Source organism: Antechinus flavipes, chromosome 5 (assembly GCF_016432865.1).
Source record: "Antechinus flavipes isolate AdamAnt ecotype Samford, QLD, Australia chromosome 5, AdamAnt_v2, whole genome shotgun sequence".
In the NCBI taxonomy this organism is placed as follows: domain Eukaryota; kingdom Metazoa; phylum Chordata; class Mammalia; order Dasyuromorphia; family Dasyuridae; genus Antechinus; species Antechinus flavipes.
The window spans coordinates 275,148,551-275,175,537 of NC_067402.1; the positions used below are offsets into that span (position 1 = coordinate 275,148,551).

The 26,987-nt window shown below is 45.0% G+C and overlaps 1 protein-coding gene across 2 annotated transcripts in view; it reads left to right on the top strand.

Annotated features, from left to right (window-relative positions):
* The first annotated feature begins 1,964 nt into the window (after window positions 1-1,964).
* UTP20 (UTP20 small subunit processome component) overlaps window positions 1,965-26,987 on the top strand; it is a 92,771-nt gene continuing 67,748 nt past the window's right edge. The window contains exons 1-16 of one of the 2 annotated variants that reach the window (XM_052001773.1): window positions 1,965-2,184; window positions 7,530-7,610; window positions 10,536-10,602; window positions 10,711-10,843; window positions 12,590-12,778; window positions 13,859-13,940; window positions 14,342-14,434; window positions 15,602-15,739; window positions 16,975-17,130; window positions 17,589-17,735; window positions 17,814-17,948; window positions 19,092-19,169; window positions 19,932-20,110; window positions 20,508-20,663; window positions 20,980-21,071; window positions 22,045-22,150. In XM_052001773.1, coding sequence (XP_051857733.1) covers window positions 2,140-2,184; window positions 7,530-7,610; window positions 10,536-10,602; window positions 10,711-10,843; window positions 12,590-12,778; window positions 13,859-13,940; window positions 14,342-14,434; window positions 15,602-15,739; window positions 16,975-17,130; window positions 17,589-17,735; window positions 17,814-17,948; window positions 19,092-19,169; window positions 19,932-20,110; window positions 20,508-20,663; window positions 20,980-21,071; window positions 22,045-22,150 — 1,877 coding nt within the window. In that variant the 5' untranslated portion in view covers window positions 1,965-2,139. The remainder of the gene's footprint in view (window positions 2,185-7,529; window positions 7,611-10,535; window positions 10,603-10,710; window positions 10,844-12,589; window positions 12,779-13,858; window positions 13,941-14,341; window positions 14,435-15,601; window positions 15,740-16,974; window positions 17,131-17,588; window positions 17,736-17,813; window positions 17,949-19,091; window positions 19,170-19,931; window positions 20,111-20,507; window positions 20,664-20,979; window positions 21,072-22,044; window positions 22,151-26,987) is intronic. The other variant, XM_052001774.1, reaches the window with a different exon arrangement.

Genomic DNA, 26,987 nt, shown 5'->3' on the forward strand with positions numbered 1-26,987 from the left:
TAGTATAAACATAACTTGGGTTTACACTGCACTCCTCCTAACAAGGAACTCTATTGGAGATGATTTCCTGGCTTATTTATTTGTGATAATCATATGGGCCCTTGAGGTTTCTAAATTCTGGTAGTTTCCTTTTTGCAAAGGAAACCTGGAGATGTGAGCAAAGGGTCAGAATGAGGAAATCCTGGCATGAGTTACTCTGATTGGAATGGAGGAAGCAGGTAGAGCAATATTGGGTAAGGACAGACAAGAAAACAAGGTGAAAAAGGTTAGTTGAAAGGTTTGTGCTTGATTTAGTAAGGAAAAGAGAACAGGGGTTCTTTTCTAGCATAGGCTACAGAGCAGGGGAACTAAGAGCAAATCACAGTTCTGCTATTGACTACTTGTGAGTCATTGGGCATCACTTCTGCACTCTGTGCCTCAGTTTTCTCATCTATAAAGAGAAGAGGTTGGGCTAAATGCCACTGAAGTCCCTTCCTGCTCTAGGTTTGTGATTTTAGGTCATTCAACTGTTCTGTGCCTCAGTTTCCCCTTCAGTGAGGGGATCGCATAGAGGCTGATCTGTGATTCCCTGCAGCACTAGCTGCATGTTCTCTTAGGTCCCCTGCAGCATTAGCTCTAGGTCCATGATTTTAGGCCATTTAATCACTCCCTGCCTCAGTTTCCCCATGGGTAAAATGAGAGGGTTGCATAGATGCTGATCTGAGGTACCTTGCAGAGCTAGCTCTAGGTCCACGATTTTAGGCCATTTAATTAATCCCCTGCCTCAGTTTCCCCATGGGTAAAATGAGAGGGTTGCATAGATGCTGCTCTGAGGTCTCTTGAAGAACTAGCTCTAGGTCCGTGATTTTAGGACATTTAATCACTCCCTGCCTCAGTTTCCCCATGGATAAAATGAAGGGGTTGCATAGATGCTGATCTGTGATCCCCTGCAGCACTAGTTCTAGGTCCATGATTTCAGGTCATTTAATTACCCCCTGTTTCAGTTTCCCCATATGTAAAATGAGGGAGTTGCATAGATGCATGCCCTCTAAGGTCTCCTGCAGCACTAGCTCTAGGTCCATGATTTTAGGCCATTTAATTACTCCCTGCTTCAATTTCCCTATCTGTAAAATGAGGAAGTTGCATAGATGCATGCCCTCTAAGGTCTCCTGCAGCACTAGCTCTAGGTCTATGATTTTAGGCCATTTAATTATCCCCTGCCTCAGTTTCTCCATGGGTAAAATGAAGGGGTTGCATAGATGCTGATCTGTGATCCCCTGCAGCACTAGCTTTAGGTCCATGACTTTAGGCCACTTAATTACTCCCTGCTTCAATTTCCCTATCTGTAAAATGAGGGAGTTGCATAGATGCATGCCCTCTAAGGTCTCCTGCAGCACTAGCTCTAGGTCTATGATTTTAGGCCATTTAATTATCCCCTGCCTCAGTTTCTCCATGGGTAAAATGAAAGGGTTGCATAGATGCTGATCTGTGATCCCCTGCAGCACTAGCTTTAGGTCCATGACTTTAGGCCACTTAATTACTCCCTGCTTCAATTTCCCTATCTGTAAAATGAGGGAGTTGCATAGATGCATGCCCTCTAAGGTCTCCTGCAGCACTAGCTCTAGGTCTATGATTTTAGGCCATTTAATTATCCCCTGCCTCAGTTTCCCCATGGGTAAAATGAAGGGGTTGCATAGATGCTGATCTGTGATCCCCTGCAGCACTAGCTTTAGGTCCATGATTTTAGGTCATTAAAAAAAAAAAAATCACCCCCTGCCTCAGTTTCTCCATCTGTAAAATGAGGGGAGTTTATTGATCCTCTGCGATAGCTTCAGAAGCTGCAAATCGTAGGCAAGCTACAAGGACAAGTTTAGTTCTCTCTCCCTCCATGCCCCGCCCCTTTCCCCCTACTCTCTCCCGTCCCTCCCAGGGAAAGGGGCCCCGCCCCGTCCGCGCGCTTCCGCCCGCCCACGTGATGTCTCTCTAGCGGCCCCTCCCCTCGCTCTCGCGGTCATGGCGGCGCCCAGAGTCAGGGTGCGCACGTGAGCGAGGACCCCCCGCGGCGTTAGGGTCTCGGTTGCTGTCTCCGCCCTCGACTCGCCCGCCCCCTTCCCGCCAGCCCCACTTCTCGGTTCGCGGACAGTCCAGGCGCCCGCAGCCATGAAGCCGAAACCCTTTGCCCACAAAACGGAGAACACGTATCGGGTAAGCACGGGGCCTTGACTGGCCTGGGCCGGAGCCGAGGCGCAGATCTCGGGCGGGAGCAGGGTTGGGGGCTCTTCCAAGGCCTCCGAAAGGCTGCGGCCGCAGCAGGGCCCGAGCAGGGGGCGGGGAGAGGCGCGCGGCCTCAGCTTCCTTCTCTGTGAAATGAGGGAGGGTCGGGCGCGGATCGCTCCGCGACCCCCGCCAGCCCCTGTTCGGCTTGTCCCTGTCCTCGAGCGCGGCGCTTCCCCCTCCTCCTCCGCCCCTCCCCCCGCCTCAGTTTCCCTTGTCTGTAAACCGAGATCCCCGGCCTCCTAGCAGGGAAAAGGGCGTCCTGTCGCTTCTTGGCCGCTCTTTAATTCCCCATTGCACAAATCCTGCTCAGGGCTCCTGCCAGGGCATTTTAAGCCCCTGTCCTCAGGGAGCTTCCAGTAGATGGGCGGGAGCCTCGGTAAGGGCCTCTGCAGCCCGCAGCGCCTTCCCGGTCCAGCCTCTGAGCATCTTCCCGGAATCTGAGATCATCCCGGTTTATTAACGCCTCCCTCGTATCCCTACCCTCCTGGGGCTCCCCATTTAACGGGGACCCCCACTGGGGATCCCTGAGAAGCTGCTGGCCGGATGTTTGGGAAATCATCTTGTAGAGGGGAAACGCCCCCGGGGTTGGAGTGCTTGTCATTCAGCCTGAAAGTAAAAGCGGTTCTGCGGCACTGACGTCTGCTGCAGATCCTTAAACCAGCATCTTTCATTTTGTTCTCGCTGTCTGGAGACCTGGCTGCTGTCATCCTTATTGATAACAGCAGGACTTTGCAGCTGGCGTTTACCTAACGCTGGGAGGTGTGCAAAGCGCTTTACAGAGCTCCATTTCTACTCTCCCTCCCCCTCCCACCCGAGCCTGGGAAGAAGCTGCTCTTATTATTATTAAATAATACCTTTATATGGAGAAAGCTTACAAAGCTCGTCGGAAATACCCATTTCCTTGTATAATCTTGGAAGTGGCTGCCCTAATAATAATAATAATAGCATTTAAATGGAGGTTCGCAAAGCGCTTTAGAAAGATCTGGTTTCCTTGTATAATCTTGGGCGTAGCTGCCCTTGTGAATATTGAATAATAATAGCAGTTCTATAGAGACGATTTGCAAAGGTTTTTCAAGATGTCTCATTTTTACCTTTTTCTCCCAGTCTCGAAAGTAGCTGCTCTTATGATTATTTAATAATAGTAGCTTTATATAGAGAAGGCTTGCAAAGCACTGTAGAAACATCATTTACTAGCGCAAGCCTGGAAGTAGCTGCTCTTGTAATTATTGGATAATAATAGAATTTATATAGAGAGGATTTGCAAAGCCCTTTACCTCCCCTACCCTTTTATCACACAATCTTGGAAATGGCTGCTGTTAGGATTATTTAATAGTAATAGAAATATCTCATTTCTTCACATAATCTTGGAAGTAGCTGTTCTTGTGGTTATTTAATAATAATAGCTTTATATGGAGAAGGCTTGCAAAGTGCTTTAGAAATAAAAAATATCTCATTTCCCTGCTTAATCTTGGAAGTAGCTGTTCTTGTGGTTATTTAATAATAATAGCTTTATATGGAGAAGGCTTGCAAAGTGCTTTAGAAATAAGAAATATTATCTCATTTCCCTGCTTAATCTTGGAAGTAGCTGTTCTTGTGGTTATTGAATAATAATAGCTTTATATAGAGAAGGCTTGCAAAGTGCTTTAGAAATAAGAAATATTATCTCATTTCCCTGCTTAATCTTGGACGTAGCTGTTCTTGTGGTTATTTAATAATAATAGCTTTATATGGAGAAGGCTTGCAAAGTGCTTTAGAAATAAGAAATATTATCTCATTTCCCTGCTTAATCTTGGACGTAGCTGTTCTTGTGGTTATTTAATAATAATAGCTTTATATGGAGAAGGCTTGCAAAGTGCTTTAGAAATAAGAAATATCTCATTTCCCTGCTTAATCTTGGAAGTAGCTGTTCTTGTGGTTATTTAATAATAATAGCTTTATATGGAGAAGGCTTGCAAAGTGCTTTAGAAATAAGAAATATTATCTCATTTCCCTGCTTAATCTTGTGGTTATTTAATAATAATAGCTTTATATGGAGAAGGCTTGCAAAGTGCTTTAGAAATAAGAAATATTATCTCATTTCCCTGCTTAATCTTGGACGTAGCTGTTCTTGTGGTTATTTAATAATAATAGCTTTATATAGAGAAGGCTTGCAAAGTGCTTTAGAAATAAGAAATATTATCTCATTTCCCTGCTTAATCTTGGACGTAGCTGTTCTTGTGGTTATTTAATAATAATAGCTTTATATGAAGGCTTGCAAAGTGCTTTAGAAATAAGAAATATTATCTTATTTCCCTGCTTAATCTTGGAAGTAGCTGTTCTTGTGGTTATTTAATAATAATAGCTTTATATGGAGAAGGCTTGCAAAGTGCTTTAGAAATAAGAAATATCTCATTTCCCTGCTTAATCTTGGAAGTAGCTGTTCTTGTGGTTATTTAATAATAATAGCTTTATATGGAGAAGGCTTGCAAAGTGCTTTAGAAATAAGAAATATTATCTCATTTCCCTGCTTAATCTTGTGGTTATTTAATAATAATAGCTTTATATGGAGAAGGCTTGCAAAGTGCTTTAGAAATAAGAAATATTATCTCATTTCCCTGCTTAATCTTGGACGTAGCTGTTCTTGTGGTTATTTAATAATAATAGCCTGGAGAAGGCTTGCAAAGTGCTTTAGAAATAAGAAATAATATCTCATTTCCCTGCTTAATTTTGGACGTAGCTGTTCTTGTGGTTATTTAATAATAATAGCTTTATATGGAGAAGGCTTGCAAAGTGCTTTAGAAATAAGAAATATTATCTCATTTCCCTGCTTAATCTTGGAAGTAGCTGTTCTTGTGGTTATTTAATAATAATAGCTTTATATGGAGAAGGCTTGCAAAGTGCTTTAGAAATAAGAAATATTATCTCATTTCCCTGCTTAATTTTGGACGTAGCTGTTCTTGTGGTTATTTAATAATAATAGCTTTATATGAAGAAGGCTTGCAAAGTGCTTTAGAAATAAGAAATATTATCTCATTTCCCTGCTTAATCTTGGACGTAGCTGTTCTTGTGGTTATTTAATAATAATAGCTTTATATGAAGAAGGCTTGCAAAGTGCTTTAGAAATAAGAAATATCTCATTTCCCTGTTTAATCTTGGAAGTAGCTGTTCTTGTGGTTATTTAATAATAATAGCTTTATATGGAGAAGGCTTGCAAAGTGCTTTAGAAATAAGAAATATTATCTCATTTCCCTGCTTAATCTTGGACGTAGCTGTTCTTGTGGTTATTTAATAATAATAGCTTTATATGAAGAAGGCTTGCAAAGTGCTTTAGAAATAAGAAATATTATCTCATTTCCCTGCTTAATCTTGGATGTAGCTGTTCTTGTGGTTATTTAATAATAATAGCTTTATATGGAGAAGGCTTGCAAAGTGCTTTAGAAATAAGAAATAATATCTCATTTCCCTGCTTAATCTTGTGGTTATTTAATAATAATAGCTTTATATGGAGAAGGCTTGCAAAGTGCTTTAGAAATAAGAAATATTATCTCATTTCCCTGCTTAATCTTGGACGTAGTTGTTCTTGTGGTTATTTAATAATAATAGCTTTATATGGAGAAGGCTTGCAAAGTGCTTTAGAAATAAGAAATATTATCTCATTTCCCTGCTTAATCTTGGACGTAGCTGTTCTTGTGGTTATTTAATAATAATAGCTTTATATGGAGAAGGCTTGCAAAGTGCTTTAGAAATAAGAAATATCTCATTTCCCTGCTTAATCTTGGAAGTAGCTGTTCTTGTGGTTATTTAATAATAATAGCTTTATATGGAGAAGGCTTGCAAAGTGCTTTAGAAATAAGAAATATCTCATTTCCCTGCTTCATCTTGGAAGTAGCTGTTCTTGTGGTTATTTAATAATAATAGCTTTATATGAAGAAGGCTTGCAAAGTGCTTTAGAAATAAGAAATATTATCTCATTTCCCTGCTTAATCTTGGAAGTAGCTGCTCTTGTGTTTATTGAATAATAATATCATTTATATAGAGAAAATTTGCAAAGTGCTTTTTACAGAGTCTCATTTTTACCCCCACCCCCAGTCTGGGAAGTAGCTGCTCTGCTTTAGAAATATTATCTCATTTCCCTGTATAATCTTGGAAATAGATTTTCTTGTCATTAGCGAGTAATAGAATTTATATAAAAAAGGTTTGCAGAGTGCTTTACAGATCTCTCATTTTTATCCCTTTTCCCCACCCAGTCTGGAAAGTAGCTGCTCTTATCATTATTTAATAATAGTAGCTTTATATAGAGAAGGCTTGCAAAGCACTTTAGAAACATCTCATTTACCAGCACAAGTTTGGAAGTAATTGCTCTTGTGATTATTGAATAATAATAGAATTTACATGGAGATGATTTGCAAAGTGTTTTACCGATGTTATATTTTTCTCTCTCCCCTCCACCCCCCAGTTTGGGAAGTAGGTTTCTTATGATTATTTAATAATAATAGCTTTTTTATATAAATAAGATTTACAAAGCACTTTAGAAATATCTCATTTTTATTATTATTGAAAATAGCTGCTCTTACAGTTATTTATCAATAGTGGCATTTGTAAAGAGAAGATTTACAAAGCGCTTTAGAAATATTATCTCCTCCCCTCCCCTTTTGTCACCCTCCTCCTCTCACAGTCTTGGTGGTAGAAGCATTTATGTTTAATGAATAATAATAGCATTTGTATAGAGAAGGTTTGCAAAACGCTTTGCAAAATGTCTCATTTTATTTTCACAATCTTGGGAGTTAACCTCTATTATCAACATCATTATTATTGATAATAATGATAGGATTTATATAGTGCTTTAAGGATTACAGAGTGCTTTAGAAATCCCTCACTTTATCCTTTGTCTTGGGACATAGGAGCTTTTATGAGTGTCATTGGTGAGAATAGCTAGTATTTATATAGTGTTTTAAAGTTTACAAAGCTCTTTATGAATATTATCTCATTTTATTGTCAACAAACTTGGAAGATAGGTGCTATTGGTAACCCTATTTTACAGATGAGGAAACTGAGATTGAAAGAGGTTAAAGGTCACCTGTCTAAGAGATGGATTTGACCTTGGGACTTCCTGAGTCCAAATTGTTTGCTCTGTCCACCAGACCACAAGACCTTCCTTAAAGCAGGGGATTTTTAGACAAGTAAAATTCATGAAAGCAAACCCATATATGTAATCCTAGTACCCCAAACTCATGTTGTATACTTCCTAATGGTTTAATGTATCTGTGACCATCCTGTTTGTTTTCCGTTTTCAGTTTCTTACGTTTGCTGAGCGACTTGGGAATGTTAATATTGATATCATCCATCGGATTGATAGGACTGCCTGTTATGATGAGGTAAGAAAGCCATCCATGACAAATGTTTTCGTTATTGAAGGTTTTTTTTTTTTTTTTTTTTTTTTTTTATTAATAAGATCCCTGCTGGTGTGTGTGGAAGAGTTTTCAGGTTGATTATATTTTGACCAAATATAATGCAAGATGGTCATTATGATTGATGTTTTATACTGTACTTCAGCGCTTATAAATTATCCCCAAGAGCCTATCTAACTGCTTCCTCTGGCTTCTGATCTCTTGCCCTCTTCTTGTACTTCTCCTTGGGGAAACTTTTGCTGTCTGAGTTTTAGTTCCAAACCTCTGAAAATGCCTTCCCTAGCCTGACCCCAGAAGGCTGGACTAGAGTTCTTTTCCAAAATCAAATGAACTGCTACAGGAGAAAGTATGTTCTCTGTTACCAATGGTCTTTTTGAAAAAATATTTTCCTTTTTTGATAACAAATTTAGCAGTTATCTACAAATAATAACTTTTTTCAATGTCGAAAGAACAAGAAAGGATATTGTGTAGGAAACCACAAACTTGTTATCTTCAATTTCTTTTTAAAAATACATATTAAATTCAGCATACTAGTAACCACATACCCATTGTAACATTTTCAGCACAAAAATATGTTTTAAATATTTCAATGATAGTTTTTTTTTTCTATTGTTAATACATTCCTTCACTATCTCCCTTCCTCCAAAGAAATATCCTCCCTTATAACAAATATAATGAAGTAGAACAAGTTAGTACTTCAGCTGTGTCCAAAGATGTGTTTCATATTCTTCCTCTCCAGTCCATCCTCTGCCAAGAGGCAGGAAGTATGATTGACTGCTGTCAGCCCTGGGCAGTCTTAATTGGACACAACTCGGTCTTTCAGAGTGGTTTTCCTTTATATCACTCTGATCAATGTATTCATTGTCGTCCTGGTCTTGCTTATATCACTTAGTATCTGTTCATGCAGGTCCTTCTAAGTTTTTCTGAATCCCTTCACTAGAGGCCTAGGATTACAATTGTGGAAGGGAAGTAATTCACATAGAATCCCATTTGGAGAAAGGGGCAGATCCTGGATTGGATCCCAGCTAGGCTTTATAGGCCTTTATCCATCTTACTTTGACTTTTTTTTTTTTTTTTTTGTAATTTTGATTCTACAACTTGTGTGGTGTGCATAATTCTTAGTCAGAAGATAGCATTGGGAAAATAAAGCCAAAGATGGAGGTGTTTGATGCAGGATTGTTAAAAGCATTGCATGATTTTCTTTTAAAGGAAAGGAATTTTAATTTTAAATTCAATTTAATTTTAAAAAATTTAAGGTTTTTTTTTGTATTCTGAATGTCTAAAAAGATCATATCCATACACAGAGCAGAACATCAAAAAGAATTTTGTGTGAAATGATAAATCTCCATTTCATTCTTTTCACTTAAAAAAAATGTAATTCAAAATTATTCTGCTTTTCTGTTTATCTTCACTTTCTTCTGAAATGTACATTTAAAAAAAAAATCCTATCTTATTTTTTCCCCAATTACATATTAAAACAATCCCTAACTTTTTTTTAATGTTTCATATTCCAAATTCTATCCCTTCTTCCTTCCCTTCTCCCTCAGTGCCCTTTGCAGACCATTCAGAGTTGATGGAATACTTATTAGATCTAATGGATCTAACACCATTAGAATGTTAGCACCACATCATCAGCAAATTGCTCCTAATTACCCACTTAAATTAACTCTTGTATGTTTCACTTGATCCTTGAATTTATGTTGTGTTTCCAAGTCCTCTGTTCATTCAAGGTCTGTTTCTCCCTTTAGATGCTATATCCTGTCTTTTAGGATAATTTATTCTTATTTGTAAGCTTGTATCTTTTCCTTTTTTAGAATGGTTTATATTCTGTACTTTCATTTTTAGTAGAAGCTGCTAAGTCATATGTGTTTCTCACGATTCCATGGTACCTGAACAGTGTCTCTCTGGATATTTGTTAATTTTCCTTTGACTTGGGAGTTTGGATTTTGGTTGTGATACTCCTATGACTTTACCTTTGGAGATGCTTTTCAGGCAGACTGGTGATTTCTTTCTATCTTTTTCTTGCCTCCTAATTCTAATAAATCTAATAGATCCTTTTGTGATTTCTTAAAATATAGTGTCTGGTTTTGTTTTTAAACTTTTTTTTTTTTTTTTTTTTTTTTTTTTTGCTTTTTGCACATGGTTTTCAGGGAGTTTGTCAGGCAAATTTTAGTGTTTGTTGGGGTGTATTGATAATGTGGGAGCTTGACTTTCTAGTAGATGGTGGTTGAGATAGAAAATGCCAAAATTATTTACATCATCTGCATAAGTATGATTATTAAACCCATGAGAGGTGATGAAAACACAGAGAGAGAGACAGGCAGACAGATGGATGTATGCATGAAGACTGAGAACAAACCATCGGGTTTAACAATTAAGAAATCATTAATAACTTCAGATAGAGCAGTTTCAGTGGAGGGATGAGTTAGGAATGAATGAGAGGAAGTAGAGACGATGACTAGTTTGTCTGGATAAGGAAAAAAGAGATAGAGGATGATCACTTGAGGGGCTCACAGGGTCTAGTGAGAGTTTTTCAAGGATGGAGGAGCTGTGAGTACATTTGAAAGCTGTAGGGAAAGAACCAATAGATAGAAAGAGAATAGGGCATTATATTAAAATTTATATTGATCAAAAAAAAATATGGATTAAATCTCAGTACAAAGATAGTAGTAACTGTTGATTTTTAGCTGCTCTAAAGTTTTCCTGAACAGCCTATTTTATATTTTTAAAATCAACAAAAAAGAAATTTGCAATTTGGAAAGACTTGGCTAAGGTATAAATCATTTTCAGTTCTTACTTGGAGTATTGCCTTTGTTACATCACTAACTGTGCTTGTAGTTTGATCAGAGGGTTTTCACATGGCTTGTTTAATACAATATTTTGGTTTTCTAGGAGGTGGAAACCTATTTTTATGAAGGACTACAGAAATGGAGAGAATTGAATCTCACCGAACATTTTGGTATGTTCTATTAAAGTCGACTAATATAGTCACCAGTCATGGCAATAATGTTTTCTGTTAACAAGGAAATTCCTTGAGAATAATTCCTTTCTGTCTCTCTTCTTTTAGGGAAATTTTACAAAGAAGTTGTCGGCAAGTGCCAGTCATTCAATCAGCTGGTTTACCATCAGAAGGAGATTGTCCTGAGCTTAAAGTCCCACCTGCAGATCAAGCACAGCCTGGCCTATCAGCCACTTTTGGAGTAAGTTGAGGCTCTCTTGAGGCTCTCCAGTGAAGGCACTAAAGCACAATTGTAGATTTAAGAAAGAGGTCATCCCACCAGAGCATGAGAGCAGTCCCATCTCCCTTGGGAAGGGTCTGCAGTCTTTTAATGGAGATGGACAGAGACAGAGTGACTTAGGATACAGTTCTCTTACTAAAAGTCTTCCTCAAGTCCTAGATCTAACTCTGTTCCCAAAGGCTATGTCTTTGGACGTTTAGTGCTAGTAAGTGTTATAAGCCAGGGGGTGTAGGAGTAAAACTGGGAACAGACTTCTTGTCAAGGCCCTCTGTGATCCTGTGACCTACAAAAGTCACAGATCCTTGAAGTATAATAATTGTCAATGGTTTATGAGTCAGAAACAAGAAGAATCTACTCTTTAACATGGGCTATTTGAATATTAAAATAGTTGTCATTTATACAAAACATTGATTTACAGCAGTGATGAAAATATATAATTATACAAATGTTATAACATAGCTCTGTGTGTGTGTGTGTGTGTGTGTGTGTGTGTGTGTGTGTGTAGCTAGTTACTTGAATTTTTAAAATTAACAAAAAAGAAATTTGGAAAAGCTTGCCTAAAGGGTAAATCTTTTTCAGTTCATACCAGGAATGTTGCCATTTTATATCATTAACAACTATGCTTGGGTTTTGATTAGAAAATCTTTTTTTTTTTTTTAATTTAAATACACACAGCATTGCCTTACAACAGCGATATGTGAATATATATGTATATATGGGTGTGTGTGTATATTGTGCAATATATAGCACATAATACTATATAAGATACACATTTAGCTTTAAATTTTGAGTGTGCATCTGTATATATATGGGGGTGGAGGAGAACAGTAAGATAGAGCTTAAAAAACCCCTCCAACTCCTCCTAATTTTGTATGATAAAATTACTAGATTAATAATATTTTTCTTGATGTAAATAGAAAAAGCAATACTTGTTTGATCCAATTTTTTTTTTTTAACTTTTTATTGACAGAACCCATGCCAGGATAATTTTTTACACCATTATCCCTTGCATTCACTTCTGTTCCGATTTTTCCCCTCCCTCCCTCTACCCCCTCCCCTAGATGGCAAGCAGTCCTTTACATGTTAAATAGGTTACAGTATATCCTAGATCCAATATGTGTGTGCAGAACCGAACAGTTCTCTTGTTGCACAGGGAAAATTGGATTCAGAAGGTATAAATAACCTGGGAAGAAAAACAGAAATGTAAACAGTTTACGCTCATTTCCCAGTGTTCTTTCTTTGAATGTAGCTGCTTCTGTCCTTGATCCAATGTTTTATTGGTTTTTTTTTTTTTTTTGTCAGACTCTGAGGAGAGGAAGAATTTTTTAATGTTTGATTAAGCACTAATTTGTAAGTGCTTTGATATTTGAAAGACATTTTCATATTCTATAAGCCAACATTCTCTCTTTCCTCTCCTTCCCCTCTGCAACTCCTTTTAATTTTATTTTTCTGGGCCAGACTATGAAAATGTAGAAATGAGGTTAAATTTGCCTCTACCAAGGCAAATTTTCCTTTCTCTGTAATTTGTAGGGAGTTTCCTAGAGCCCCCAAAGGTTACTGACAGGCCAGGGTCACAGAGTCAGGTCTTTCTAAGCATGAGGTCATCCCACGTCCCCTCTCATCCTACTGCTTATGCTCCAGATACCAGGAGATTTTGGACTCCTAGTCTTGTGACGTCATGATGCCTTTTTATTATTTCCAATGCAGCCTGGTTGTTCAGTTGGCTCGGGATCTGCAGACTGACTTCTATCCAAATTTTAAAGATTTTTTCCTGGCCATCACAGCGATTCTAGAGACCCAGGACACCGAGCTGTTAGAATGGGCTTTTACGGCCCTCTCTTACCTTTACAAGTACCTCTGGAGACTTATGGTCAAGGACATGCCAAACATATACAGGTAATTCTCTCTTTTGTTGCTTGGGCTTCCCTGGTTTGTGCTTGCCTCCGGGCTACCTCTTCAGCCCGATCTCCCATGATGCACTCTCCGAGCCCTCTTCCTCTCCCTTCTGACATGCACCAGCACATTTTGCTGGCAATGACAAAAGAACCCAGCGGCTGCTTCTTTGGTTCTGGTGTAGCCCTAGAAGCCCCGAGGAGGCTTATCCCAGCTCTCGCGCTCACGGCCAGAGGGAGCCCCTCGGCCAGGCTTTCTCCTCCCCTCCGTGCTTTGCTCCCTGAGAGGTGGGGGGAGGGCCACTTCTCGGGGTTGGCTAGAGCTCCATTCCACTGTGTTCTCCCCAGGGTTTGCTGCCCGTGATTAGCACCCCAGGGCTACTAACTGCTACTGAGCACGAGCCTTTGCAGAGGACCGTTGGCTAGGACAGCCCCTCGACGTGCCGCAGGGCAAGCTGTGTGGTTACACACAAAGACGGGCACGCAGGAGCGTGGGTCAGTCCCAGTCTCCTGCTTTTCTCCTCAGCCCTTGGGCAGAGGGATGGCTCCTGGAGCATTTGCTGTGAGACTCACCAGGGCAGCTCCCCCAGTGGCGGAGCCGTGGGGGCGAGTCTGTGTCGGGAGCCGTGGCTGTGGCCCCCCACATCCCAGGAGCCCAGCCCCAGAACTTGGAGAGCTCAGTATTCTGACCTTCCTCAGCTCCCAGAGGCCATCGCCCTTCCCAGGACTCCCAGGCAGGGACAATAAACTATAGGGAGGCAGAATCCACAGCAGGCCCACACGCCCAGAGGGCACTGGTGGGGGCTCCCGGAGGCCTCTCCCCACCCAGGACTTCCAGTACTCCTTGCCTCCTAACGGCAACAGAGCTGGGCAGGAATCCAAAGAGATCCCTCAGTCAAACCTTTGTGCGAGTCTGTGCCCTTGGATTTCTCACTTGGCTTTCCTGACTGAATATGTGTCTTTCTGCTCTCCCCGATGAGATGGATAAAAGGCCCCCTCCTCGGGGGCCTTGTTCTTGAAAGACCGTCTGATGTATTGCCCAGTCGGGCTCTTGGTTACCAGGAATCTCTCACTTCCCTTGCAGTTTATACAGTACACTCCTGGCTCACCACAAATCACATATAAGAAATTTTGCAGCAGAAAGTTTTACCTTTTTGATGAGAAAGGTAAGCTCTCTTACTTCTTTTAAGTGTTTATGGAACGGCTTATTCAGGAAGAGATCCCTTCCCAGACTAGAAGCAGGTTCTGCCCCTGCTCTAAATTAGATTCAGCGCCACACAGGCACAGGCAGGGAGGAGGGAGCAGGACGGACAGCAGAGACAGCTGCCGTCAGCAGGGGAAAGCACAGACTGGTCGGCAAGCCAGAGGGAGGGAGGGGCTGATGGGGCAGCCCACGAGGCAGTGGAAAGGGAACAGGAGCTAGTCCCAGCCCCCCGGACAGGGAGAGAGGAGGACGTGGGTGCAGGGGGGCACCGTAGGCAGGCGTGGTGGAGGGGACGCCTCATGAATGAGGTCTTAGATGGATCTCCCAGGCTGACGTTGGTCCTTGTGCCTCTTTCCCCTCCAGGCCCCTTGTGTCCTTGCCTCCCGCAGTAGGCTTTGTGTACCCTGGTGCAGGACACCTCATTCCCCTTTCTCTATGAGTCCTGGACCCCTCCAGGTAACAGTCTGGGGATGCAGAAAATGTTTTCAGATGCATGAATGTGTAAGACTCCCAAGGAAACCAATGACAGAAATACAGTGGTCAGAATATTAAATAAGAAGGTGATAGATGGCAGGTGAATGGCCTCAGTGCGCTAGGAAAGGGAGAGCCAGGCTGCAGAGCTTTTTATTTCGTCTTTGTACCCCCAGCCTCGCCCAGGGTCTGGCAGGTTATTGATGCTTAGGAAATATTGGTCCCTCGGAATTCAGTTGAATTTCTCCTTGGGCTTAATTCATTTCTTAGAATTCAGAGACACCATTTGGGTTTTCCTTTCATGTTTCTTCAGATTTATGTTAAGCACTTTTTAGTGTATGAAAGGCAGCTTTTGATTTAAGTCACATTTAGTCCTTTGGGTGGCTAGCTGGCTAGATACACGGAGCATTTACTATGTGTGTGCCAGGCTCTGTGCTAACTGCCGAGAGTACAAACAAAGGCAAAAACAGAGTCCCTCCCTTTGGCCCTAGAGTCTCTTGGGGGCAGGTGACACCCACAAGGGTGCTGTCTGGGGGGGAGGGGAAGAGCAGGAAAGATCTGGGGTCCCCTCCTGGGCAGGGCCCTGCCAACGAAGGGCCTCAGGTGGCAGCCTCGAGGGGCCATGTCTGCAGCGCCTGGTTTCCCTGAGCCCCTGGCACAGCACATGCCACGCAGTGAGCGCTTAATCAGTGCTTATTGAGTACGAGGTGAGGAGAGGATGAGGAGAGGAGAGGTAGTGCACTTCGACAGATGATTTTAGACATGAACTCAATCGGCGGTTAGTAACGTTAGTATATGTTGTGCTTTGTAATGAAAGTCATGAGCATGTTTCTCCCCATTATCGTTTGTAAACCATATGTAAATATGAATCCGTGTGATTGATTTCCTTTGAGAGGCAAGAGTATTGCCTTATATGATGAGCTACTCGTGATTGGTGTGAATGTTTGGGTCGCAGGTCTTTTGCTCAGGGTTTCTATAAGGGTAGGTATACTTAGTTAAAACAATTGGAGATCATGTTTTGAACCTTTAAATATTTATTTTCCTGTGTTAAAGATACCTGAGACAGTTTACAAATAAAATAAAAAGTTGATTTGTTATAAGTTATACGTTTAAAAGCTATGAATGACCTTTGTTTGGGATTTTTTTCTCTAGGTTTCGGATGAAGACACCCTCTTTAATTTAATGTTTCTTGACCTTGGCAAATATCCCACAAAAGCGGAAGGTGTTGGACAGTTACTTTTTGAAATGTGCAAAGGAGTTAGAAATATGTTCCACTCCTGTACATCCAAGGTAAATAAAGGAGGGGAAAGGATTGGATGGGGGGATGAAAAGAAGTAAAGAATGACTTGGGGAGTGAGGGTAAAGAGCAGTAAGAGGAGAGGCGAGCCGGAGAGGGAGTTGTACTTGTTCATTACGACTTCTGGTTCTCTGATACCAGTCTAGGGCATCAAATCTCTTCAGTCGCTTGCTCTGGGAATAGCCCTTTCTCTCCAGCTCTCACCTGGGGCCTTCCTGTTGGCCCTGCATTCTTTTATCAGTCAGGTCCCTTTTTCCTCTTTTCTTTAAAGAAATGTTTGTTTTGGCTGTTGGCCCAAACCCCAAAGGGCGTGCCAACTGGAATTCCCCCGTCATTCCCCCAAGCACGATAAAGTATTTCTGCTCCATAATTTTTGGTTCTCTGCCAGATTTAGGGCGGGGGAATTGAGAAATGATTCTTGATCCATAAATCAGTTCTGGAAAGGGAAGGAACTAAGGATGGGCTGGCTAACTGAAAAAAATTTGAGAATGGGAAGAGGAAAGCGATGGCGAATCTGGACAGCAGACTAAAAGGCAGAGCTGTCACCTTGCCGACAAAGATCCCTAGAGTCAAAGCTAAGGATTTTACAGTAGCGACACATGGCGGTGAGAGCTGGACCACAAGGAAGGCTGAGCCCCATGGAGTCAAGGCTTGGACATTCTGGTGCTGGAGGTGACTTTGGGTTTAAAAGTCCCTTGGACAACAAGGAGATCAAATGATCAGTTTCTTAGGAATCACTTCAGGCTGTTCCCTGGAAGGTCCGGGGTGGGAGGGAGGAGGGGGCTGCGTTGGAGAAGACCTGATGTTGGGAGAGGGCAGCAGATGAGACGAGCCGACGGTCTCATGGCAGCCACGGACATGAGCTTGGACAGACTTTGGGAGAAGATGCGCAATAGAAGAGCCCCATGTGCCGGGATCCCTGGGTCAGAGAGAGTCAGGCGGGACTAAGCTGGGGGCCCCTGGAATCGGGAAGAGCCGAGTGCAAATTCCGCCTTAGACTCTTACTAGCTGTGTGACCCTGGGCACAGACAGTTCTGTCCGTCTCAGTTCCCTCATCTGTAAAATGGGCAAAGGAGCCCCTCCCTCGCAGGATGATCGCAGGGTTTAGGAGGGGCCGTCTGCAGACAGCTTTACCAGCTTCAACGTTTTGGGGAATGCTTCCAGTTACTGTCTATTAGGTTAACTTTAGAACAGGTGTGAATGTCGCGTTGGCTTTGGCTTTTCCCAGGCAGTCCGGGCAATCCTGAAGAAGCTGGGCCCAGTTACAGAGACCGAAGCACAGCTGCCCTGGCACCTGGTGGCCGAGGCGCTCAGGCAGATGGTCAGGGCGTCGGCTGCCTATGTCTACAAGGACCACTTTGGCGTGTTTTGGGAGTGCTTGCAGGTGAGTCTGGCTTGGAGGAACCGCGGGACGGAGGAGAGCGGCAGAGCAGGGAGAGCTGGCCTTGCCCCCGGGTTTGAGCCTTGCCTGCGCCCGCTGCTCTTTGACCTGGCGCAGGTCACGGTTCCAGGCAGCCGGCTCTAAGATTGTGGGCAGGGCCGAAGCCCACGACATCACAGGGCCAGACGGAAGGAGGGTCTGTACAACCTTCTGTGGCAGGGATTTTCTGGCCGGTGCCGAGGAAGGTTCCATTGAACTGAATTTCACTGCATAATAACTAAAACCGAACCCACGGGGGTAGTAGGGGTGTCTCAGTCGGTCGGTGACCGATGAGTGAGCCTTCATGAGGCCCCTGCTGTGTGCCGGGCCTGTGGTGGGAGCCCGCTCCGCACGCATTTTCCTGAGTGCCGGTGACCCCTGGGGCCCTCCCGGCAGCCGTGGTCCTTCCCTCTCCTTGGCAGGAAGCGCTCCTGGAGCTCCAGGACAGAGTGTCCAAGGCCCCCTCCTCAGACGGTTCAGACCAGATGGAGAGGCTGCTGCAGGTCTACCTCATCCTGGTGAGACACGCCAGCGGCTCCAAAATCGGGCAGCCCGAAGCAATCTGCACGGTGAGTGTCCGTCCCGCCTGCCGTGGACGCGCCCTCCGGGGCCCCGAGTGCCGGCTAACCCGGGCTTTGCTCTTACAGACCATACTGCAAACCTTGGACATCCCCGATCTCTCCACTTCTTGCCGTAAGGTCCTCCTCGAGGTGATTGCCGCGTTAGTCTTGGGTGAGAATGTTTCCTTGCCAGAGACCCTCGTCCGGAAAAGCGTGGAAAAGGTAATGGGCCCGGGATTCTGGGCCAGAGTCTGGGCGCGGCCGGGGCCAGGAGATGCCCCTTGTCTAGCTGATGAGGATGGGAGGATTCGAACCCAGGACCTCAGACTCCAGAGTTGGGGCCCTTTCCGCGTTTGGGAGCCTCATAGGGGAGACATTGTGTATGACAAGGAGGGATCCCTCCCTGCTTCAAGTAGCTTCTGGTTTTGTCCCCATTCCGCCTTGACCGCCTAGTGTGTGGTCTCCCCGACACGGTCCCAGCTGCTCGGGGGGGGGGGGGGGGGGGGGGGGGGCAGGAAGGGAGCTGTGATTGGGTGGGGGGGGGGGGGAGATGGGTGTGTGTGTGTGTGTGTGTGTGTGTGTGTGTGCAGATGGGCCCCCCGCCGGTAGGGGGAGGGGAGTGCAGATGGGCCCCCTGCCGGTAGGGGGAGGGGAGTGCAGATGGGCCCCCCCCCACTGGTAGGGGGAGGGGAGTGCAGATGGGCCCCCTGCCGGTAGGGGGAGGGGAGTGCAGATGGGCCCCCTGCCGGTAGGGGGAGGGGAGTGCAGGTTCCCCCCCCCCCCCCCCCCCGCTGGTAGCTTGTGGCCACAGTCTGCTCTGAGGGCTCGGGTGTCTCCCCCCTCTCAGACCACAGAGGGCGAGCCCAGCACCACGGGCTGTCCCGATGGCATCGACGGCCTCCCTCTTGTTTTCTGGGCTCTCCCACGTGGCTTTTCCTGCCTTCAGCGTGATCCATCGCAGCCCCTTTGCTGATGAAGTTTAAGCACCCGGGAGCCAGCAGGGCGGAGGTGCCCGCCAGAGGCCCGGGCGCTGGGGCCCTCGGTTCTGTGCTGGCCCTTCCCGGCTGCAGGCGGATGTCCCGGGGCAACCACACGGCCTCCTGGCCCGCGGCTCGGTGTCCCATGTGATAGTTACCACTGATTCTCCGAAGGGCTCCCCCGGGCCTCTCCAGCCTGACTGCAGGCGGGGGCCCTGATTCCCTGGGCACCGATGGGCACCGATGGCACGGAGCCCTTTTCTGCCCTCAGGCAGGGGGCGCCAGGGACCCTGCTCCCTGGCACTACCCTCTCCTCTGTCCCGGGCAGCCGGATGCAGAGCCCTTCGTGCGGCCCGCTCACCTCCGACTCTCTGTTCATGTCCCACAGACTTTTGCAAGCGGCTTTGAAAGACGTCTGATTTTTGATTTCTCCGGAGGGATGTTCTCCATGAAGCAGTTTGAGCAGGTAGGTCAAGTATAACGTTTAGAGGGAATGGGGCCCGTGAACTTGGAGGGGGAAAAACGGCCCCTCTATTTTTCTCACCTTGGGTTTCCTTTGCCCATCTTTTGTGTTTTCTACGTGCGTTCCAATGCTGTTCTGAGACGGTGTCCTCAGGCTTCACCAGGCGGGGGGCCCCCGCTGCCTTTCTGTGTAATAATCGCCTTGGGGTCCTCGGCCTTGCCCTCCGCAGCCTCTGATGGCGGGCAGGTTCCCAGGAAGGGCAAGGCTGGGGGCACCTTTCCAGGCTGAAAGTCCCTGCCCGTGGTCCTCCGTCAGACGTTGGGCACGTGGGCCTGGGCTTCGGAGCACCTTGCAGAGCAGCGAGGCGCTTCGCCAGCTGACGGGAACTAAAAGGGGGTCTCTGCTCCTGGACCCCCCACGCGGGCGCTGTGCTCCACAGAAGCCCTGGGGCTTCGGGTGGGAGGGGGCTGGCCGGCGGGGGGCAGTTACTGGGGAGGGCCTGCCCTGGGCAGGGCCGGAGGCTCCCCTGGGGGGATTCACAACTCCTTTCGGTGCTCCCCCCTCCCCCCCCAGTTTGGGCGTTGGAGTGGTCCAAGGGTCACAGCACAGTCCTTGGGGGAGCCCTCAGAAGCCTCTTGTTTTACTGAGGAGGAAATGGAGCCCAGGGGGGTTAAGGGCCCTCCCAGACCACCCTGGGGAGAAAGCGTGGACCCCAGGGAAGTGTCGCTCAGCACTGCCCCGTCCGGGGCTTTCCATGTCTTCCAGATTTTCCTGCCCACTTTGTTGGAGTATGTGGAGAACTGCTTCCTGGCCGATGAGGCGGCTGCCAAGGAGGAGGCCTTGGCCATCCTGGCGAAGCTCATTCTGAACAAAGCCCCGCCGCCCACCATGGGCTCCATGGCCATTGAAAAGTACCCCCTGACTTTCAAGGCGAAGTCCTTGGCGTGAGTAGCTCTCTGGGGCCGAGATCCCCCTGGACAAGAGAGGAAGGGACGGGCGAGGGCTGTCCCAAGGCTGCGGGGGCGCCGCCCCTTTCTCCCTCTTCCCCATTTCCAAACGGGCCCCAGCCGCGTCTGCCTCGGGTTCTCGGGCTGACCCGCTGGGGGCAGGGAGCCGGGCTTGCCCGCCGGATGGTGCGATGGCAGGGGCACCGCTGCTGCCGCTGGCGCTTTTTCTGTGGCTCTGGGGACGCTCGGCTCCTCGGCTTCCTCACCTTGTGGAACGAGACGGGGCTAGACTCGGTGCTCGCGGGCCCCCGGGCTGGAGGCCGACTGGTCCGAGCGGAGAACGCGCTCCCTCTGTGCCGCCCCATCCCGTGTCCTCGCTCGCTCTCTCCCGCAGACCCCGTACGAGACAGAAGAGGACCAAGACCGGCGCAGAGTCGGAGCAGCTGCTGGTGTTGGGCCACGTCCTCTCCCAAATCCAGCTCCCGCCCAGCGCGGAGACGGGCTCTCTTTCCCACCTGTGGGCGGCGCTCGTGGTGCTGCCCCATCTTCGGTAAGAGGCGGGCCTCGGGCGCTCAGGGAAGGGCAGGGCCACGGGGAGGGGGCGGGTCTGCATCAAAAGGGGGGACGGTCTGCGTTGGGGAGAGGGCCTCTCACTGGTGGGCGGCCCCTGCTTCCAGTTTCCATCTTTCCCTACTCAGGAACCATTTCATTTGAACCAAAATACCTTCTGCATTAGGGGACCTAGAGACAGAGATAGAATAATCCTTGCCTTCAGAGAGCTTACGCTCTATTGGTCAAGTGCCACCAGATGAAGGGACTGTTTGGAACTGATGTGATTTCTTGTCTCCCTCACCCCTTATGAGCAGACCCATGGAGAGAGAGAAGATAGTGCCTCTGGTCACAGAACTCATAGACTCCTTCTTTGCGGCCAGCAGCAGCCCAGAGAGCGTTGGTAAAGGTGGGTGCTGCTCCCCTTTGGCCTCTGAACTTCCTCTGTTGGGTGCATCTGGCCCGGGGCCTCCCCGGGGAGCTGGGACCTTGGCCCTCGGGCAGCGAGTCCTGAGAGTGGGGCCGCCGGGCTGGCCGCGTCCAGGGTCACCCTTCCAGAATTCCTTACGCATCCTGCACGAGCGGGCACCCCCCCTCCCCGCACGAGCGGGCACCCCCCCTCCCCGCACGAGCGGGCACCCCCCCTCCCCGCAAGAGCGGGCACCCCCCCTCCCCGCACGAGCGGGCACCCCCCCTCCCCGCAGGAGCGGGCACTCCCCTCCCCCGTCCTTGGCACGGGGCCGGCAGGACTCAGAGCCTTGCTCGCCAGGTCTGTGCTGTCCTAGGAACTTAGAAAAGCCGAAGGTGGCCCTGATGTGGGCCAGAAGGGCTCTAGTCCCTCTGCTTCCTCCCCGAGTACCCAGCCTCTCGGAGCCCACAGCAACAGGAGCCACAGTAACTCGGGGTGATGGAGCACTTGGCGTCTGGGACGTCTGCTCCCGCCAACCCCTGGCAGGGCTGCTACTGTGAGGGCCGCCGAGGGCACCAGAGGTCCCATAGTACGGACAGTCTGAGGCAGGATCCACATTCAAGTCTCTTATTCCACTTTTGGTGCTCTGTCCCCCCTCAAGCTAAAAAAGACACTCCGCTTCTCCAGCTTTGTCTGGAGCACCCTCCCTCCCACCCCCCGGACAAAAAAACAAAGAACCCCCATGTCCCTGTGAGGTCTGCCAGGTTTTTGACTCTCCTTCCTTCTCTTTTACTCTTGCCGTTTAGATAATTAATTTTTATTTTACTTCAGAACACAGTTATTAAGCACCTAATGTGTTTTTAAAAGCATAGAGCTGGGGGTTGTTTTTTTCTCCCTGAAGTTGAGGTTAGCTTTGAGGCTGAATGCATGTTTGTTCAATTCACGAGTAAGTTTTGTTTTCCACCTCCTCCAGAGGAGTTATTCGTCCTGTGCCAGGCAGTAAATACTCTGCTAAGTTTAGAAGAGTCTTCTGAAATTCTCCAGTTGGTTCCTGTGGAACGAGTGAAGAAACTGTTGGAGTAAGTAAAATTGTTTCTTGGATCTTTTCAGTGGTTTAAAATAAAGAACATTCATGAGGCAACGAGAACTTGTTTGTTAAGTGCAGAACAAATATGATCTTATTTTATCCTCATTAATGCTGTTAGCCCCATTTTCTGGATGAGGAAACTCAGGCAGTTAATGGATTTGAATTTGGGTTTTCCCGGCTCCACGTGAGGTTCTTTATCCATAGTGCCACTCAGTGGCCTCTAGGGAAGGGTCTTTTGATGCTCATAGAGGTTATCTAGTCTTTTCAATCTTTAAAAGAGACACTTTTAAAAAATTAAGTTCTAATTTAATATTATTTTTTCCCCAATTAATTTTTACAATTTTAACATTGTTAGAAATTTTGAGCTCCAGATTCTCTCCCTGCCTCATTGAAAGGGCAAGCAGTTTGGCATAGGTTATCCGTTTGTGGTGCAAAAAACATGTCCATGTAAGATGTTTACAGCATTTTAAAGTAGCCTGGACAGGATCAGTCTCTAACCTGGGAATAGCCAGAGGCACATAAAGCAGGCCAGAGACAGCAGTGCCAGCAAACAAGCAGCAGCTTCACGAAGTGCTTTCAGAGGGGGAGTCGCTCTGCGGGCCTTGGGGGTTCCTGAGGAGAGCTCCTCCAGCTGGGGGGGAAGGTGCAGTGATGTACATAAGTCACAGGGGGAAGGAAGGGGAGGGCGAATTATGTGTGGGCATCTCCAGGACCGAAGGGGCTTGCCACCAGCTCGGGAGTGCAGGACAGTGTGGGCACTCGAGTTCTAAGTGATCGTTTGTGTAAAAAAAAAAAAAAGGTCATCATTGGTGGGCCCTGGACCGGAGTTCTGTGACAGGAACAGGTTCTGCAGTCTTTGATGGATTTCACTGAATGTGCAGAGGAAAGCATTGTCAGGATTTAAGCAATCATTTCAAGCTGCCAGTGAGACTGACTCCCTGAGTCAGGATCTGCTGGGAAAATGGTAGCTCTGAAGAATCTAAATTAGCAGTATATTCATTCTACATCTCTTATGAAATATGTGAGAATGACAGTTTCCTTCCCAAAGTCCTGCTGTGGAAGAAAACAGACCAAAAAACCAAAACAAGGGGGATGATTGCATTCATCGCGTCCCTTCTCCCCAGGGACTATTTTATGTTTGATCTTTGTTCCTGTGACCTTGTATGTACTGGGGCTTGATAAATGCTCCTAGAATTGTGTGCTGAGTGCATGGAGCTGTGGACCTGGAAGGAAGGTGTGAGTGAATCCCATCTTAGGGAGTCTGTAATTGGGGCCTGTTTGCTCATCTGTAACATTGCAAGCCCCTTTCAGTCGCTCTGCTGTGAATTCCACTTCCTCCCCCAGGTTATTGTTGTGAGTCAGGCGGTAGTCTCCGAGGTTGTTGGAGTGTGTTTGGAGAAAGGGCCCGGGGCCGGCCAGTGTTACAGGTGACCTGGATGGGCTCCATGACTGCTCTTTGGATTCAGTGGAAGCCTTCTTTGGGAGGGGGAGCTTCCTTGGGGGCCTCAGTGTCTCTGCCTGCCTGAGCATCCTTGCCAGAATTGTTTTCCTTGGAGAGTTAGCATGGGCTTATGATTTATTTCCTCAAGAACTAAGTTTGCGCTTCTTGTGCATGAGTTTATTCTTATGACAAAAGTTACTGGTACATGTCAGGGGATTCTGAGAGGCGCTGAAACCTATATTTTTATTTGTGGGAAAGAGAAGTGACTGGTCCTGGGAACATTTATCACCCGAATTCCCACAGCCAGTATGTATTTATTGGAGGTAGAAGCTGAACCTGGATTTTCCTGATTTGAAGGCCATCCAATTTGCCATTTATTTGTGGTTAATGGATGTAAATTTTTTTTATAGCCAGGTGAATTTTGAAGAAATCCTTGTAATACAACCCAATATTTCATGCAACAATTTGTCCCTAAGTAAAATAAGTTTGTCAGGATATAGTGAGTTAAAGAAAAGGTCTTAAATTAATATGATGGATTTTTTCTAGTATACTTTTCAAATGACTTTCATAGTAAGAGATTCAGAGAGTATCCAATGTCTTTTTTTTCTTTTTTAATAATTATACTTTGTTTTAACATTCATTTAAAAAAAATTTGAATTTCAAATTCTTTCCCTCCAACCTTTTACTCATGGGGAAAGCAAGCAATGTGATATCCATTATATGTGTGAAGTCACGCAAAACATTTTCATGTTGCCAACAATTTTCAAAAAGCAAGAAAAATAAAGTTAAAGAAATATGCTTTGATCTGTATTCTGGCTCCATTTCTTTTTGGAAGTGGACAGTATTTTTCATCATGACTCCTTTGAGGTGGGTTTGGAGCATTGTTGAGTATTGCAGAGACTAGCTAAGTCATTCACAGTTGATTATTGCCTAATTTTGCAGATTGTGTGATGTTTAGGTTTTGCTCACTTCACTTTGCATCAGTTCATATATGTCTTCTCAAGTTTTTCTGAAAATATCTTCACCATTTCTTTTCTTCTTATTTTATTTATTTATTCATTCATTTATTTACTCATTCATTCATTCATTCATTTATTTATTTTTTCCATCAATCCATTCATCCATTTATTTGTTTGTTCATTTGCAAAGCATATGCATGGGTAATTTTTCCAACACTGACCCTTGCAAAAACCTTTTATTCCAAATTTTCCCCTCCTTCCCCCGCCCCCCTCCCCTAGCTGGCAGGTAGTCCAGTATATGTTAAATATGTTGAAATATATGTTAAATACAATATATGTACGCATATTTATACAGTTATCTTGCTGCACAAGAAAAATCAGATCAAGAAGGAAGAAAAAGAAAAACTGAGAAAGAAAACAAAAAAAAAAAAAAACAAGCAAATAACACAGAGAGTGAGAATGCTATATTGTGGTCCATACACTGTTCCCATAGTCCTCTCTCTGGGTATAGATGGCTCTCTTCATCACTCAACAAGTGGAACTGGTTTGAATCATTTCACTGTTGAAGAGAGTCACGTCTATCAGAATTGATCATTGTATAATCTTTTTTAATTTTTTAAAAAGTATATTTCCATATGCATTCAGACTCCACTTCTTTCTCTGGAGGTAAATAAAATTTTTCATCATTAAATCCTTAGGAACTGGCTTTGGTCATTATATTGTTGATGACCAAAGCCAATTCCTAAGGATATTGCTGAGAACAGCTAACTTTTCAGATTTGATCATCACACAAGACTGCTATTACTATGTACAATGTTCTCCTGGTTCTGCTCACTTCTCTTTGAATCAATTCATAAAAGTTTTCCCAAGTTTTCCTGAAACCATCCTGCTCATCATTTATATCATCATCAATAATATTTCATCACAATCATATACGACAACTTGTTCAGCTGTTCTCCAGCTGATGGGCTTTCTCTGAGTTTCTCAAAGCTATAGCTTTGCTTTGGATTTTTTTTTAAAATAATTTTTTATTGATAGAATGCATGCCAGGGTAATTTTTTACAGCATTATCCCCTGCACTCGCTTCTGTTCCGATTTTTCCCCTCCCTCCCTCCACCCCCTCCCCAAGATGGCAAGCAGTCCTTTACATGTTAAATAGGTTACAGTATATCCTAGATACAATATATGTGTGTAGAACCGAACAGTTTTCTTGTTGCACAGGAAGAATAGGATTCAGAAGGTAGAAATAACCCGGAAAGAAAAACAAAAATGCAAATAGTTCACATTCATTTCCCAGTGTTCTTTCTTTGGGTGTATCTGCTTCTGTCCATCCTTGATCAATTGAAACTGAATTACCTCTCTTTATTGAAGAGATCCACTTCCATCAGAATACATCCTCAAACAGTATCGTTGTTGAGGTATATAATGATCTCCCGGTTCTGCTCATTTCACTTAGCATCAGTCCATGTAAGTCTCGCCAGTCTTCTCTGTATTCATCCTGCTGGTCATTCCTTACAGAACAATAATATTCCATAACGTTCATATACCACAATTTACTCAACCATTCTCCAATTGATGGGCATCCATGCATTTTCCAGCTTCTAGCCACTACAAACAGGGCTGCCACACACATTTTGGCACATACAGGTCCCTTTCCCTGCTTTAGTATCTCTTTGGGGTATAAGCCCAGTAGTAGCACTGCTGGATCAAAGAGTATGCACAGTTTGATAACTTTTCGAGCATAGTTCCAAATTGCTCTCCAGAATGGCTGGATGTGTTACAATTCCACCAACAATGTATCAGTGTCCCAGTTTTCCCACATTCCCTCCAACATTCCCCATTATCTTTCCCTGTCACTCTAGCCAATCTGACAGGTGTGTAGTGGTATCTCAGAGTTGTCTTAATTTGCATTTCTCTGATTAATAATGATTTGGAGCATATTTTCATATGTCTATAAATAGTTTCAATTTCTTCGTCTGAGAATTGTCTGTTCGTATCCTTTGACCATTATCATTTGGAGAATGGCTTGATTTCTTATAAATTTGAGTCAGTTCTCTATATATTTTGAAAATGAGGCCTTTATTGGAACATTTAACTGTAAAAATATTTTTCCAGTTTATTGCTTCCCTTCTAATCTTGTCTGCATTTGTTTTGTTTGTACAAAAACTTTTCAATTTAATATAATCAAAATTTTCTATTTTGTGGTCAGTAGTGATCTCTAGTTCTTCTTTGGTCATAAATTCCTCCCTTTTCCACAGGTCTGAGAGATAAACTATCCTATGCTCTTCCAATTTATTTATAATCTCATTTTAAAAAAAAATTTATTTTATTTTATAATAACTTTATATTGACAGAATCCATGCCAGGGTAATTTTTTTATAGCATTATCCCTTGTACTCGCCTATGTTTCGATTTTTTCCCCTCCCTAC